This window comes from Aythya fuligula, chromosome 1 (assembly GCF_009819795.1).
Source record: "Aythya fuligula isolate bAytFul2 chromosome 1, bAytFul2.pri, whole genome shotgun sequence".
Classification (NCBI taxonomy): Eukaryota; Metazoa; Chordata; class Aves; order Anseriformes; family Anatidae; genus Aythya; species Aythya fuligula.
In genome coordinates this window covers 72,232,417-72,250,218 of record NC_045559.1, presented here as the reverse complement: position 1 = coordinate 72,250,218, position 17,802 = coordinate 72,232,417, and the positions used below count along the sequence as shown (strand labels likewise).

At 37.4% G+C, this 17,802-nt stretch overlaps 1 protein-coding gene across 4 annotated transcripts in view; it reads left to right on the top strand.

Moving 5' to 3' along the window:
- The window catches only part of FBLN1 (fibulin 1), an 88,975-nt gene that overhangs the window by 45,960 nt on the left and 25,213 nt on the right, over positions 1-17,802 (top strand). For 3 of the 4 annotated variants that reach the window (XM_032200829.1, XM_032200803.1, XM_032200822.1), the window contains exons 9-14: positions 1,199-1,342; positions 2,258-2,386; positions 2,885-3,010; positions 3,583-3,702; positions 4,589-4,720; positions 5,265-5,388. In XM_032200829.1, coding sequence (XP_032056720.1) covers positions 1,199-1,342; positions 2,258-2,386; positions 2,885-3,010; positions 3,583-3,702; positions 4,589-4,720; positions 5,265-5,388 — 775 coding nt within the window. Of the gene's footprint in view, positions 1-1,198; positions 1,343-2,257; positions 2,387-2,884; positions 3,011-3,582; positions 3,703-4,588; positions 4,721-5,264; positions 5,389-12,969; positions 13,427-17,802 lie in introns of those variants that run through there. The other variant, XM_032200813.1, reaches the window with a different exon arrangement.

Here is a 17,802-nt window from a genome sequence, read left to right as displayed (position 1 = left end):
GTAATGGTTATGTCCCCTAATATGAACTTGCTCAAAATAATTAGCAAAACAAATTCACAAGCTGATTTTACAAACTGTAAATAAAATGCTGCCTTATATGGTGTCGAGGGGGAAATAGTATGAAAGCTTTACTGTCTTTTCAACAAAGCAATTCTTTGCTTTTTATTGTAGCAACTGGAAAGCAGTAGCTCTTTGACAGCAGTACCACTGTGAAAAATAATGGTCATGCACCAGTGAAATAAGGAGGAAAACTTGAGGCAGGGAAGAAGTAGGCACGTGAAACTGGATATTGCTGAAGGTTTTGAGATGCAGGTCCATACATTCACAAGCAGTGACTGTTCCTACAGACTGTCAGGTCTTAGATATATTAACATTTCCAGTTGTCGCAGGGTGTTTTGGCAGTGGCAAAAAGTTTCAGAGTTAGGAATAAGTGGCACCTATAGCCACTTATTCCTAACTCTGAAACTCCTTCTCTCCGAGCTAATAGCACATTGCTAACCTTGGATAACAGTGAGTTTCTTACCTTCTTGATTAGATAAACTGTACCATATCATACTCTCATACTCTGATATAGCTTAGTCTCATCTCATTACATATTCTGAGGTTTTACTTTTCATTTTTTATTCTTGTGTGTGTGTATGATGTCCAGTTTGTAAAAACAAAAAACCCATACATTTCATGGATGGTAGAGGGATGCATAGTGAATACACACATACGCATGCACACAAAAAGAGCTGTTCAAGTTCTTAAATGTTTACATGAGATGAGGTAAGGTATTCATGGTGAATACCTGTGAGAAGTAGTTTTTCTCTGTAAAAATGCAGAAAACTGCTACCTATACAACTTACTACATCTCACTTGCTGTAATCCTCACGCATAGACTGCAACGTAACTGGTTGAGCTGGTAAACTGAATTCTTCATCATTTCTTTGTAAATCTCAGGGGGGGATGACTTGTAAAGGCCTTTAAAAAAAGACAAATTCTACAGCCAATTTCCTAAGCTTTTGAATGGGATCTGGGCCTTTTGTACCTCTCCTAGTCTTCACCCCAGAGGCATAATATTGTTGAAGCTAAATGACACAAATGTTTGTGGTCCTGTGAGCAGAGCTTTTCAAACCACGAGGGATGTAAGAAAAGCATCTTACCTGAAACATCAATAGACAGCAGATTGTTACATTGACTTCCTGTACTCTTGCAGATATCAATGAATGCCTGAGTACCAACATGCCATGTCCAGCTGGGCAGATATGCATTAACACTGATGGCTCATACACCTGCCAGCGAATCTCACCCAGCTGTGGCCGAGGGTATCATCTTAATGAAGATGGAACAAGATGTGTAGGTAAGTAACAGTTCTGAAGGAAAAAAAAATGTTTAAAGAAAATGAACCATGTGTGTTTACTGGTTTCTTGGGCTCTGCCTAATTTTCTCTTGTTCCCAGAATCAGTTCTTGATCCTGTTCTTTCATTCATGGCAGTCACAGAAAGTGAAGAGTGACAAAGATCCTCTCTGTCCTTCAAATTACTCGTAAAACACTAAGAAAAACAGAAGTGACAATTGCCTCCCCTGAAAACGGCATTGTCTGTGACTATACCAATATACTGGAACAATGCTGTGTAATCTAAAATCTCCCCAATAAATAGTTATAACGCAAGAATCACCTGCCACATAATGTCTCTCAGAAGACGTTCAAATAAGGTTGAAAGGCAGATATGCCTTGGGCTGGCATTTAACTAAGGTATCTGTTGCAAAGAGAGGTATTTTGCCTGCATTTTTAATTACTGTAAATGTTTATCAAAGCACAACTGACTGTGGTCTTCTAACATCTTATTTTAGGTGAAGAAATAGGTTCCATGAATATTGAATATCCACAATAAAATAGTTTTTCATCTAATTTCCTCCAAAGATTATCTGATTTCTCGATTTCCTGTTTTTTTTTTTCTTCCCAAGTCCCATCAAGATTTACAGCACATGTATGAGAGATACCTCGTTCTGTAAGAATTTTACATTTAGAATTTTGCAATTATTACTCTGATCTTGTTGAAGCTAGGTGCTAGATCCAAGTCTCACTTTCTGTTTCAAAAGTTTACAATTACCACTAAAGAAAGCCCATAAAACACTTGTAAGGCAGCAAGAATTTATACTTTATTTTACAGATAGAAGGGACACACAAATGTGCATCTGAACTAAGAGTTAGCATGTTGCTCTTCTCTCGACTTGCATCCTCATAAGCGTACTTACATTTCCTTTTTTATAGATGTGGATGAATGCTTATCTTCCAATCAGCCATGTGGCGAAGGACATGTTTGTATAAATGCCCCAGGCAATTATCGCTGTGAGTGCAAATCTGGCTATTCTTTTGATGTCATCAGTAGAACTTGTGTTGGTAAGTTGTACCTATCAACTTACGTAAATCCAACCATGGCATTTTAAAAAATGAGCCTGCATAAAGAACATTATGGCTTTCTGCATAACCTTTCATCTGAATGTAAAATTGACTACTGTATTATTTGTATAAATCTAATACCATACTAAAGACATGCTGATACTTCAAAGGAAGCTGAATTAGTATTGTCAACATGTTATCTGTTATCCTGCTAAAAGGTAAGATTATGAGAGTGCATGTAATTGTTTTCTGTGACTTTTTTTTTGTAGGCACCTACAGAAAAACATTCCTTTGGAAGATCAAAGTGACTTTCTTCTTTATATTGGCTAATTCAGTTATGCACAAGGGTACTTTTTAAATGAGCATTTTGGGTAAATCCTTCCCTCTCTAATTTTAAATCTGGAAAACAAAAATAAAACTCAAAACCATGGTCCTGTCCAGAGTACTGCTTCAAGGAAGCCAGCCAATATATAGATCTCTGTATGTTTATCATTGCAGATATCAATGAATGCAGACGTTATCCAGGCCGTCTTTGTGCTCACAAGTGTGAGAATACTCCTGGTTCCTACTATTGCACTTGTACCGTGGGATTCAAACTTTCAACTGATGGCAGGTCATGTGAAGGTATGGCTATACGCATAAGGTATATAGTATGAGATGTAGCTTGTCACTGTTTAGCTATTCCTGTTTGATTTTAGCTCGTAATACTGCTCTGAATTGGTACAAGAAATCAACCCAATGTTGTCACTTTGATAGCATGAACGCTGCTATGAATAATCAAGACTGCTGTAGTCCACAGTTCCAATATTTTGTCCTTTGGCTGGATCATGCAGAGGTGTATGTGTCTGTATTTACCGCATTTTCAAGTGATGTGACTAGATCAGATTCAAGAGTTTCACAACCAGCTTTGCTGATATCCAAATATAAAGATGCAGGTGTGGTCCTAATGACTCCCTCCAAGTCACGCACCTTGAAGGACAGTGGGAAATAATAGCACACAGTGACCTATACTACCAGACCCTCTTGAGAATAATACACCCAAAGTCCATTATTTCATGCTTACTCAGTAATATGTAAACCATCCTTTTTTAACTATTAAAGAAAAAAAAATAATCAAACTTTTACCTCAGTCCTGTAACAGGAGTGACAAATACAGCAAGAAATTGAGGTTTCAGATGTATAATTTTGCATTTCAGATTTAAATGAGTGCGAGAGCAGCCCCTGTAGTCAAGAGTGTGCCAATGTGTATGGCTCCTATCAGTGTTACTGCCGCCGTGGCTTTCAACTTAGTGACATAGATGGGATTTCATGTGAAGGTAAGAACTGTCTTTGCAGATAAAGGATTCAAGCATTTTCAGTTCACACCATGACATACATAAACAGTTTAATAGACTCTTAATAGATGCATTTTAACATTTGATTCTGTTTGTTATTTTCCTGTGAAACTATGAAACTGTACTTAATAAAAGTCTCCCACCCATGCCTTCATCTAGAAATAACTCTGCTTGATTATATGGTGTCTGCTTTGCTGTTTACACAGAACTGTAACTTCACGTACTTTCCTAACTGGTCAGAAATGTGCCTTTAAAATTTATTTTTGTTTTTTTTTACTGAGCAACTAGCACGATTTCTTGTCTTCAGCAAGTGAACATACAAACGTGTTTGTGTGTTTCATACATAATATACAATATTATTACATGGTATTTTATATATCCTTCTTTTGTGGCTGGTTCTGAATTAATGTGTATGTAGGTTTTGATCAAGTAATAGTAGAATGTGGGTGTGACCCAGTGGACAAGATCTTGAAATTCAGCTTAGATATCTTGGACTTAATATGCAGTAAGAGCTTGGGCAAAACATCACAATTTCCTTTTTATTAAAACAGGAATAATACTATTCCTCTCTGTCCCATTAGTAAAGTACTACAATAAGATGTCACTGTATTTACAGTGTTATTACACATTTATAAGACAAAAGCAGACTGTCTCTTAAGCCCTTCGATTGCTTTTAATTTTCTTCACACCTCCATTTATTCCTGACAACCTTCATTAGATAGTTGTGGCCCTAATCAGCAATTGTTTTTGTTTTCTACTAGTTAGAATCACAAAATAGTGTTTCAACCTTGCAGCATGAACACCATATATGTTCACTTAGTAAAATGCCATGCAGACATAGTAAATTAGTGGTGTTTTCCTCTTGCAGATATTGATGAATGTGCTTTACCTACTGGAGGTCATATCTGTTCCTTTCGATGTATTAATATTCCTGGGAGCTTTCAGTGTACTTGTCCCTCCACCGGTTACAGGTTGGCACCCAATGCACGAAACTGCCAAGGTACATTCAAAGGCTTCAGGGAGATGTAACAGGATTGTGGGCTTCTAAAGAGTTCTAGAAAGGTTTTGTGTTTATAGTCCTGCAGCACTAAAAGTAAAACAGTCAGTAACAGCTTGAAATCTGGAGGGACCTATTTTTTTATAATAAATAACGGGATCCAATAGAAGTTTCTTTTACAGCCTATAGAATGCAGTTATGTTTTTATACTGCTCTTAAAGAATTTGAGCAAACTCAATGAAGATTCCCACTGTTAAATGATATGAATTAGTTTATCTGTCAAAAGGAAATATCATAATGCTGTAGACATTTCAGCAAATATTTAAATCTTGCCCACTTAGTGGCACTGCTGCTCTTCCCTTTCTTGTTCTTGTGTGTTGGTTGGGTTAGTTTTCTTCCTTTTTGCTCTCCTGCTTTCCTTAATCCTGTAATAATGTTTAATTGCACCCCATATTCTCTAGTACCTAATGTGATATTTTCATCATACGGCACCTGCAAATAGAGGAAAAGCATGTGTTTAACCCACTCACCTTTTTCCATTTGGCAGATATTGATGAGTGTGTTGCAGAAACCCACAACTGCTCTTTCAATGAGACCTGCTTTAATATCCAGGGGGGCTTTCGCTGTCTGTCTTTGGAATGTCCAGAAAATTACCGCAAGTCTGGAGATACGTAAGTACTTTCTTTTCAAGGTACATTGTGTTTTTTTTGGTGGCATATTCTCCTCACACTGCTGACTGAACAGATTCTGGCAAATACATACTTTACTGGTTAGGCCTACCCCAAGTTTTGCACACATAGGTCTGGTCCTTTTCTCATGGTCCTATCTCAGTCTAAAAAAAAAAAAAAAGGTATTCCCTTAAGAAGGTGCCATGTGTCAATAGTTTGCATTATAATGTTCTCTAGAAGCATACGTTGATGTTGTCTCTCTGGCTACCTTGCAGCCAGCCTGTTAGGAGGATTACATTCAGCTTCAAAATTCTGACTTTTCTGTCACACTCAGCCTTTGCTAACTATTATACTCCAGTGGTAGAATTACCTCTTATGTTGGCTCTTAACCTAGGTCAGAGAAAGCTATTCTGGTCTTGAAAATACAAGACACAAATATGGGAGGAGGGGTAGCTGGCAGCTCATTTACACCCATCCCGTGGTGCTGGCAATGCTAGCTAGAAGCTGTTTCAAAATTTTGGTGGCATGGCTGATGCAGATGGCCACTTTTCCACCTGCCCTATGGCTTTAAGGCCACCCTGTACTCCTGTACTCTCTGTATATCTCATACCCAGGTAAGTGTATGCATCAGATCGAAAGGAAAGCTGATAAATGACACTGTTTACCAGCTTACTATTTTGCTCTTCACAATCAGTGTTCATATACCCACTATCTCTGTACCTTCTCTGTAGAATGAAGCTGGTGCTTCCAGCTTCCTCAGAAGGACTTTGTGAGGATTGATTAGTTTCAATTTAAACCTTAAGCTGTAAAATGACATGTAAGTGGTATAGCAAATGTATTTGATCAGAATGCTGCAGTGGGATTTCATAGTATAAAAACAAATATTTATAAAATACGCTTTTGAGATGCATCAATAGTAAGTAAATTTTAAGTTATGTTGGTCACATCAGTAAACAAGAAGTGCCTCATGATGCAGATGTTTATTTGTAATATCATGTGTTATTTGTATCTATCTTAATTCAAAAACAACAACAACAAAACAAACAACAACAACAAAAAAAGCACACCTCATTTGCAATGGACTACAAAGCAGAATTAGCAGATTTTTATTCTTATGGACATCCTAGAGTTGAAAAAATTCATTTTATAAAATAGCTGTAAACACATATTCCATTTCATCTTCTTTCTTTTCTATATTTTTATGGAAGTATTGAAAGTAATGGCTATTTGAGATGTTAGGGATTTTTTTGGGAAGTAATAGAATGTCTGAATTGTTTTTCTGTCTGGGTTGTTGCAGCTCTGTAATGGCTTACTCTGCCTAACTCAGATTCATAGGGAGAGATTCTTCTGATGTGCTAGTGCTATAATTAGGCTGTGAATCAGAAACAAATCCTGTAGCTGCCCAGTAAAGTTCTAATTATTTTAAGTCTTTGAGTGATTATCTTGGATTTATTAGGCTTTCACCTCTTGACAGCTTCAGACAAAGTTACTAAATATATTGTCAAGAATGAGCTTGCATAAACCAAAGAGAATACAAGTTAATTATCTGTATTGCAAAATGTCCAAATTAGTTCAATGGGCAGATAGGTACTCTCCTACTTAGCCAGTTGTTATTATTATACCAGCATGCCAGTATCAGGGTGTGTGTCTTGGGTTACCTTGTTCCCAGTAGGGAACAGTTCCTTAAGATTGTTCTTTAGTGCCCTTTCTAATCCAAATTAATTTAAACATTCTTGTATAATTTTTGGTATATATAAGCCATCATAACTGATAGCTAGCATGTCTTTGTTAGCCCTTGCATGATAATGACATTAAATCACTTTTTCAACTAAACTTGTGCCAGGTTTCTAAAATTATAATATCTGGCTTCTTATATCATCCTATCTATTAGAAATACTGGTTACTTCTCTTTTTTATTCAAAACACATTCCAGTTTCACCAACTTGGCCTCTCATAAGAAAAACAACACGTTTTCTATGCCCATCAAGTTAACATGCCATAGAACTTTTTACCCAATACTCCAAATTTTCTTTGGAATAGCTATAATATAATAAGACATAGTATTACCAATACAAGTTTGTTCATTATTTTTCCTTAGAATTCTTATGTATGGGCAACCACTCTCAGTGATCCAGAAACTTCTTTACCTAATAACTTTAAAGCAGAGATTTTTGCATGGTGGTTGTAGCAGAGGTTATTGTCATTAGATGAAGTAATTGCAGGATTGTCAGATGCTATAGGCTGAAAGCTCAGAACAGCTTACAGTTATTCTCAGCTTCATGAGTTCTGTGTAAGCATTCCCAACGACCAGCAAAGTGCCTGGCATGGTCTGGTCCTTAATGTAATAATTTTATTGATGGTCTAAACTATTTTGCTTAAATTCTGTGTATATATATATATATATATATTTTTTTTTTTTTTTTCTCATAAGCCTACGGGCTTGGTATTTTTCCAAGGATAATTATGATTTACAGCTACTCACAATAGGACTTAACTTGCTGCACTGCCCTTGCCAAACACTTTTTGTTATCAAATTGGATAACAAATAAAATCTCTTTTTGTGAAACTGAAGTCAAACATTTTTAATATTTAAGCCAAGAAAAGTAGTAGAGAAGATAAAGAGCAGTTATGGCGGTGTGTCAGAAATGTATGCTGCATTGAGCTAGATTTGAAATTACTTTTGTATTTTAGACATGTCTGCATGCTATTAATGTTGCCTGTTGCTTCTCATTATTAGAACCTGTTTTTAACTGCTTAGAATTTTGCCAAAACATAACCAGTGTCTGAAATTGTACATGCCAGGTATCTAATTCAGGCTCAAGTTTCGGTAAATTTCTGCCACTGTTCACTGCTGTGTTCACTCATTTTCAAGAACAAGGGTAGGCAGGAATACATTGGTTTGTGCGTTTAAGAAATGTAAATGATTAATTAATTTATTTTTTTCATTGAAGAGTTTGCTGTCAGATTTTGGAGCAGAAATCTGAAATTTGTTAGGGGATTACTTTTGCACTTTTTGTCATCCTTACCAAAAATGTGTGAAACTTTTAAAGTTAAAAATTCTTGCAAAATTGCAGCTAGCTCTTTTTCATAAACCTTATAAATGAGGACCTGGATGGGTAATTACCCATGTGTGTCAAGGGAGTGTCAGGACTTCCTGGAGTATTTCTGAAAGGTATTTAACTTCTGCTTAAAGTCCTTCAGTGATAAGGATTTCATAGCCTCTGTGTCAATCTGTGTTTGATTATCCTTCTCAATGCAATCTAATTCCTCTTGTCAGTAGAGATGTCTTCCTATTTTACCAGCAAAAAATCCTCTTCTGATTTAGCAGACATGAGCCTCTTAAAGGAGTCTAAATTGTGCATGCACCAACTTCACAGACTGTCTGAGCACATTCCCACAAATGGCCAGGAAAGAAGCCTGATCTCTGTAATGTTAGCTACTACCAGTCCTGGACCTGGCATTGCAGACCCTGACAGTCCCAGAGCCTCTTACTTTTTTGCTTTTAAAGATAACCCAGACTTCATGAAAGGTCTTTCTAGTGCAGAGAGAAGAACCAACTTTGTAAGAAGGAAAGGCATCCTTAGGGCGGAGGCTGAATGTAGGGAAAGAGATCTGAAGGTGCGAGCAAGTGAGGAAAATGATCTGGGAGATGCTTGACGGGGTGGAAAGTAAAATTGTATAAAAAATTCAGAGAGAAAGATGAAATAAACTGTGGAAATCAGTGCAGGATACGATGGGGGAAAGGGTCAGGACCTTTCTGGTAAAGGGTGATTAATGCCAGGTTTGGAAGAAGACCATCAGAGCAAGGAATAGTTTGGGGTAGCTGCACAGATACTGAGGAAACGAGTATATGTTTTGGGACCGGGACTGTGAGACTGAAATTGAGAGGAACAAGTGTCAGCCAGGAGAACATGGAGCAGGAAGAGGATTGGCACATTATTGAAGATCCTGATGCCAAAAGTTTGAGTGAGCAGGAAGGGCAGTAAGCAAGGAGCCCAGCTGGGAAATATGAATGAATCAAGGATCACAGAATCATATAACGGTTATGGTTGGAAGGGACCTCTGGAGGTCATGTGGTCCATACATCCGTGCCAGGGCATAGGATAGCACATAAATGCTCAATGCTGAGGGCAAAATGGAGATGGGTCTGTGTCTTCTATGGCTTAAAGCTCTTTGAAAGTTTTTGGCTCCAGATAGGAGGAACATGCAGAGTATATATCCACACTATCAAGGGAATGCCTTTGTAGTGGAGTATATTGTAGGTAGTGCAGAAAATTGTTCCAGCTCTGGAAATCTGCAGGATTGAATTTCAGAAATGTGTAGTGTACAGTTTGGTAATCATACTTGGTTTGTCATTCAGCAAGTTGAGATGGTTTCCCTGTATAAAGTAAATTACAAAACCATAGATCCTGAAAAAAAAAAAAAAAAAAAAAAAAAAAAAAGTTCTTTTCCCTTCAATGTATAAGAAAGAGTTGTAAACCATTCAACTTCTTTTGGCAAAATTGAATGAATTGCCTCTGTACCATGTGAAAACCCGGCACAGAAATTAACAGGAGGGAAGAATATATTCTGTTAGAAGTATTCATTCTCTAAGATAATATAATTTTTTGTTTAATAGTTTAATTTTCCTTTATGAGTAATCGGTATTTGGTATGTAAAATTCAAACTATTAGTAATTTCTTGAAGCCAGTATTTCAGCCAAGTAAAAAACAAAACAAAACTTAAAACTGAATAATTGAGCTAAATAGCAGTAAGCTAAAATAATCAGGAATTAATTCAGGAATAAGCATTCAAAAGCATTATACACTTATTTTTATAACCCATGCTTTTCATTGCAGAGATCTGCTGAGATGCATCTAAAACCCCCTCACTGCCAAGCGGTGTGCGTTTCTCTGGCAGCATCACTCCAGCCCTCCCCTTCTCCCACAGGTTCCCCTGTGCTTGTGGCCACAGCGACGCATTGTGGTGGCCAGGCACAGTGGCTGCATGGCCACTTCATCCATCATGAGACGCCACAGAGCTGCAGTGGCACCCAGGGTCTTGGGCTACTCATTTGTTACCAGTCGCCTGCTGAATTCCCCTACCGTATGATTTTCTTCTTTCCACTGGTAGCATTTAAATAAGGTCTAGAGAGTACACCGTGATTTAAATGCTCTTTACCGCCTTTATGGTGCATGACCCCAGAATGAACTCTGGCAATAATATTTGTTATCTCTTCTTTGTGGTTATTTGATGGAACACTTAGCACACATTAACTAAACCCATAGTGAAGTGAGCAATGTGTAGTGTGCACCACCAAAGAATAAGATAAAAGGTGATGAATTTTGAATAATTCTTACTCCTAACCACAGGCACATCTTTCTCCACAAATAACTTTCTGAATCAGCAGAATGTCCTTTTCTTAGGAAGCTAAGAGATTTGAGGGTTTTTTGGTTTAAAAAAAAAAATCTGGTTATTAAACATGTTTTACTTTTATAAAAGAATTAAGTCATGGCATTTTTATGAACATATTTGTGCTTCCAAAAAGATTACATGGAGAAAACATTTTCAGCTAAGATATTAACTGTGTTGGCTTGCTTCATGATTTCAACAAAACCAAGTAGCTTCATTATTTTGACAAAAATAAGGAGTTCTCTCTAGGGGAGTTAGTGATTACATTTCAGAAAAGAATGCAGAACTCACTATGCCTGAAAGTATTCCAGGAGTATCCACTTAATTAAACTAAAATAGACTTAATTAGATGACCATCCTGTGAAGACTTGTGTGTGATCTTTACATACATGAATAAAATTAAGAATGCATTAAAGTCTTCAAAGCATTGCTTTGTACTTTGGGTTTGCAAGTGGTGTTAGAAGAGAGCATAAAACACAAAATGCATTAATTGTAGAACTGAGGTTGCTTTTAACTACTCTTTTTGAAAATGATTATTTTGCATATAATTTTGATACCAGCTACTCCTGTTAGGAGCTCAACTTAATGTGATAAAATAAAATAAATGAAATGGGCAGTCAGATTTCTTACCACACTGTGAGGTAATAAGAAGCAAACCATACCTTCATGCTGGAGCATTTCATTGTGAAGAAATGAATAAATACGTTAGGTTCCAAAATCTCAGCCTGTGGATTGAATATGGGTTCAGAGACTCTTTTTAGAGTCTCTCCCAGAGACTGGGTTCAGAGACTCTTGTAGACACTTTTAATGGATTCACAGCTGCTCATGAGGCAAATTTGGAGCTAAATGCCTTACCTGATCATCCCCAAATTTTGCAGAGTCAACATTCAGCTCAAATTGTCATGTCTACCTCCACTTCCATGCATCTGTCTGAGGCTGTTCAGATACCAATTTGAATGTGGTGAATTGAGCATATCTTTAATCCTAACTTCATGTAATCTTTCCTTTTATGCAAATTTGTAACCACTTCTCAAACCCACCAGGTAGCATGTTGTGTCAGATCCTGACACATGTGGTAAACATGTGTCACATGTAAACATGGTAACACCTTACTATGTTGGTAAACTACAATGTTCTTTATTAGCTGTGACATAAATATGGCATATACAGGTATGTGCATGATACAAGACAAACTTCTCTCAGAAACAGAAAGGGATGAGATTGCTCTCTTTATATAGATCAGGATTTCCAGTGCTGACATTGGGACTAAGTTCATTGTTCAGTTTTGGCCTTCATAGTTAATCTTTTCAGTTCTCTGGACTTGTTGCTGGAATACGGTGCTTAGTGATAAGGAAAGGAAACAGCCATTAGCAGACCACAGTTTTCTCACTCACCAGCATCATTCCTGTGATTTGAGCCTGTGTAAGAGTGGACTGAGTGTGTAGGACATGCTAGAGACATCAGGCTGTAGCATCTTTTTTCAGTTCTTGTTTAGATGAGTGTTATGTCAGTTCTCTTCATGTAGCAGAAAAATACTCTGCTACATGAGAAGAAGGAAGATTTGTTTTTAAAGCAAATAAACCTGAATATACAGGCAGTGTTGGAAACAAGGTTTATGTTCCTCTGGATGCTGTCAGATGATGAATGTACATAGTGCAGTATCCATATAGTCTCTTCTCTCAGAAATACCAATTCTTTCTAACCCTACACTATGCATTTCAGAATACTTTGCTCAGTTTTAAAATCAACTCTAAAAGGACATCCCAACTAGGACACAGTGAACTCAATAATCACTTAAGATCTTAGGATCTTTTGGACACATGTCCAGTCAACAAGAGAATAAAACTTAACAACAAAAAAGCTGATGTTCTCCTGGGGAAGAGCTTAGCTGTTCAAATGCAGTTAAACTCACCAGTGCGGTGCCAGACTCAATCCATCTGTGCGTGCAAAGAAAGGGAACACCTGACACACTTCTGAAAGTGGCAACCCTCGTCCAAAAGCACCGACTGCAGACAAGTTCACCGCTATTTAATAAATGTCCATTTGCTATGTTACTGAGATGCCAGGCTGAAGAATGGATACAGTATGCAAGTCAACATATCTTTTCCCATCCCCACTGCCCTTGCTATCCTGTCACGCTTGCTAAATGTACGCTAACCTTCCTCTTGTCTTGTGTTCTCACTTTTCTTGCAGTCGCTGTGAGCGCTTGCCTTGTAATGAAAATAAGGAGTGCCAGAGCCTGCCTCTGAGAATAACCTACTATCACCTCTCTTTTCCTACCAACATTCAAGTACCTACCGACATTTTCCGCATGGGCCCTTCCAAAGCTGTCCCTGGGGATAAAATACTGCTGTCCATCATCAGCGGGAACCAGGAGGGTTTTTTCACCACAAAAAAAGTGAACAACCACAGTGGTATTGTGGTCATGCAGCGGCAAATCACAGAGCCCAGAGACCTTCTTCTGACAATTCAAATGCAACTTACCCGCCATGGAACTATCAACACATTTATTGCCAAACTTTTTGTCTTTGTCTCTGCACAGCTTTGATCCCTAACTTTGAGGCATAAGTTGCTACATTTTCTCTTTTGAGAGCAGCTTTTTTTTCCCTCCAATTTTAATAAAGTTTTAGTTCATCTATTGCATGCTGCACTTGCATTTTATTTGCCATCATCATTGCAGTTTTCCACTTTCCCCCATCACTGAACATCTCAATTTTGGGAGATTCTTGTGTGTACTGAGCATCATTATAAAAAGCAGAAGTAGGTGTCCAAGAGGTTATTATCTGAATATACTGAGGACTGAAATTACTAATTTGATTTACACAATAGTGGAGTTGGTCTCATCTGATAATACACAGCTGCATATGTTTAGGACTAAATTTTCAAAACATGGTAGATACATAATTTGCTGAGACATCATTAGAGAGTTTCATCACATGGGTGGCAAATGCATTTTTTGAAAATCAAAGTCTATCAAAATGTCATAACTTAGGTCTTTGGCATCTCAGAGATGCACCAGTGCACAAGTTGCTCTGAAAATGTGGAACCAGATTCTCAAGTTGCACCAGTTACATTGCTGCTGCATTACAGCCAGTGAGCCTGTGCTGATTTACACCAGGTGCAAATTACACTTCTACCTTCTGAGGATGATATCAAAGAGAATCTTTTTTGTAAAATTTGTTTTAGAGATTTTTTCATCTTCTTTTCTGTGACATTTCCATGGAATTGTACAGCTAACGATGGCAAAATAACAAAGGACTCCTAACAACACCCAGTTAGTAGCAGAGAGCTCCTGTCTATTTCACAGGCTGAAAATTGTCTACAGGAATATTTGAATAAGATGTTGGTCTCATAACACTTTTGTCTCTCCAGCTTCCATATCAAACATAAATATGCAACTATAAAGACTTCTCCTGTCAAAGAAGCAGGCCTTAAAAGTCAGCTAGAATTCCAATATCCAAATCTTTCTTCCCTTAATTCTATGACGTCAAGAACAATGTAGACTGTACAACTGGAATTTCTTTGGAATTATTCTGTTTCACAAGCTGGAAGAGGACTTACTGTACTCTTTAGTCCTTGTATTGATAAGTATTTAAAGCTCAGTTGCAGAGGTATGATCTACAAATTAGTGCTCTTTGACACCATCCTGGGCTCAGACATCTCTGTTCTACACAGGCAGAACAGTCAGTCCACAGATGAATGAGGAATAATCTGTGTGAAAATTAATATTAAAAACACCTGCCTATGTGAATACAGACAGCACTGGCAAGGTACAAGGTTAGAAACTGGGAGCCTTCTAAACCCAGATCACAAATCTTAGTCACCTGAACACAATTATTTTATTAGCTGTAAGCTGTGGGCTCTTGGGCTCATTGTGAGCCAAGGACTACACTAGGACATGATTGCAGCACTCTACCAGAGTATTACATGTTCCCTAAGGCAAAGTTTATCCCAGCTGGCTGACAGGAGTTAAGTCCCATGAGGAATGCCACTGTTTAATGAGTCTGTTGATGCATACTTACAAAGCTGCCAGAAGTTGCCAGTGGGGATAGAGTCCCCACTTTAAATATTGAAAGCACAAGCCCGTTCTACTTGAGCTAATGAGGTTTCTTACTGGCACAGAAGATACTTGTATATAAATGCCCTCTGGCTACCAGTTCATTATGAGGCCATAATTAAGTAGGATAACGATTCAAAAATAAACTTCATTTTTGCAAGCATTAATATATATTTGTTTGGCAGGAAAAGAAGGGAGTGTGAGAATTTGGCCCTCAATATTGAAAAAATATACCATATTCTATCATTTTATTGCATTCAGCAAGTAATTCAGCAGCATGGAGCTCAGTATTAGATGCTTCAATGCTGCAGTGTAGCTGGAACTTTCGGGAATGTGTCATTATGTAGCACCACTTACATGCATGGTTCTTTCCAATGGAAATGAAATTATGGGTCCTGGTCCAAAGAACTTACCTATTGAATCCAACAGAGAACATGACAATGAATGTCATCAGAACCCAAAAAGAAAGAAAAAAAAATGTATCCCAGAAAGCATTATATACAAAACAACCAGTGCAACTGAGCTGTTTTCTTAATTTACTTCTTTTATAAAATAAAAAAAGTCTACAGGAGGTAACAGCTCCAAACTGCAATTTCTGATAGAGGAGGCAACTCCAAGAAAAATTTGATTAAATAAAGTTCTCAGGAAGAACGTTTCATCAATCATAGTATCCACAATTGGAGGACGTGGGCAAAAAGGAAGTTCTCAGCTAGATAGATCAAATGCAAAGGTGATGTGTAAGGATAAAGGAAGATATATGTTGAAAGCAGAGCACATCATTAATAGTAAATATGCAGAATTTGGAATGGATACTGGTTGACAAATTGTTCCAGAAGATGCCTAAAGGTGTGCAGTCAAAGCAATGGTAGAGAAGTGTTACTAACTGCATACTGGATACCTGAAACATTTTGTAGAGATACCAAAAGAAAGATCAGAGAATCAGGCGGTGGAAAATGAAAGCACAAACTCAAGTTTAATGGTGAGGACAGAGTACACACAAAAATGTACATTTTGTGTACACAAATACACACACACAAACGTGTATTTTGTGCTTGAACAGACACAAAAATTGAGGGATTTTAAGAGGGGAGAGAAGCAGTGTAAAGAAATAGAGCTGATGCAAAATTTTGTCATGTGTCTAGTTACAAGCTGACTGAATCTAGAAATGAGCTTTAGTTAGTAACTAGCACAGATCACTTGTGATCATGGTGATCCTCTGTTTCTATACACAAGGTACCTAATTCATGTCAGAATGCTTTACTCCAATGAATCAGAAGGAGAATTTTGAACATAAATCTTACTTAGGACTTCGTCATAAACAAATTAATTACTTTGTTGGATAAGGATTTCAGAAATGTTTGTATTTGTCAAAGTTCCAGCTGAAGTTGAAAGTAAGGCTTCCTTTCCTTCCCAGGAAGGAACAAAAGCAGAGCATATTGAACACTTCAGACACTCCCAGCAGAATGTTTTGCCTACAAATCTTTCTATCTAACTACAGCTTTGAAAAATTAGAGTGCTGTACATATTGTACCATTATTTCATTAGTCATGAAGGCCAAAATGAATTACACAAGCCACTGATTATTGATGTCCCTCAGACCTTTAGTAGATGACATTGTTATTCTATAAGGCAAAGAGAAGAACTTTTAAAGAAGTGTTCAGGATTCATAACACGTTATTGAAGGTAACCAACCTGACTTGGCTGTTGTGACCCCAGCTCACAGATGGAAGATTCAGCTTTTTGTTTGTATGTCTGTATATATGTAAACATCTACTAAACTCCCATATGAACAGTAGAGAAAAAAAAAAAGAGGGAGAGAGATAAACAAACATGATTGATACACATTTTGCCTCAATTCTTTGTTATGCGTTTTGAAATTGACTATTTTACACTGGAATGTAGTCTATGTAATTTAGCTCATCCTATTGTAAAGATGCAAGGGCCAGCTTGCTGGAAGTCCTTTCTGAATTTGGCAGCTGGAGTTTAAATAAGTGGGTGGAATCTGTTATCGTAGGCTAGACTATAATGTCCATATATATACAGAATTAATTTGTTCTAAAATGACAAGCATGAGGCATTTCAGCAGAAAGTCCTGTTCTGTCCCCTATGAGATATCTAGTAAATCATGAAATTTTTTATCTAGATGAAGGTGGGAAGTAAAAGATCTTTCCTGACCTGTACCTCCCTTCTTTAGCTTCACTCTGAACACATAACTATGGAATGAGAATAACAAACCAGACTCAGCTGGTGTAAATTAACCCAGCTACATTGCCTTCCCTTAGACTATGCCAATTCACATCTGTTGAAGCATGATTCCTTAATGTTGATTCATGTTTTCTCTTTTATCTTTATTTTAGCTTCATACAATATCAGCACGTTTGTCTTTGCTTTCTTTGATGAGCAAATGTGGGGTAGCATATAATAAGAAGTTACTGATGTATTTATTATTAATAGGGCCATAAAGTCCCTTTGAACATTTGAAAAAGATGGCTTGTAGGTGTGGAGTTGGGTAACACATTTGAGAAGAGTAAGAACCATTTGTTTCTAGAGGTATCTTACAAACTAAAGCTTCCATTTTGTTTCCCTTTTACTCAGTGAATTTTTCTTCCTTTTAATCTTTCAATTCCCTCCCTCTGACACTGCAGTCTTTTCTTTCTTCCACTTAGAAATATGAAGAAATGGGCAGGTCAAAGTTGAGATCATTTGTGGGGCTTAGTCACATTGTAAGTCCCAGCACAGCCCTTTCATCTCTTATGAACACAGATCGGGTATTGTGTGAAGTTCTTGAACTGTAAGTGACTTTAAATTCACTCTGGTGGACAAGGGTGAGAAGAAGTCATTTAACTTTTAATAGACTTTCAAGGACGAATGAGCAGCTGGTTGAGATGGAATATGAAATGACCCTTACCACTTCCCCAAACTCAGAATTCAATCTTTTGAGGTTTTAAATAAGGTGGTTAACTTTTTCC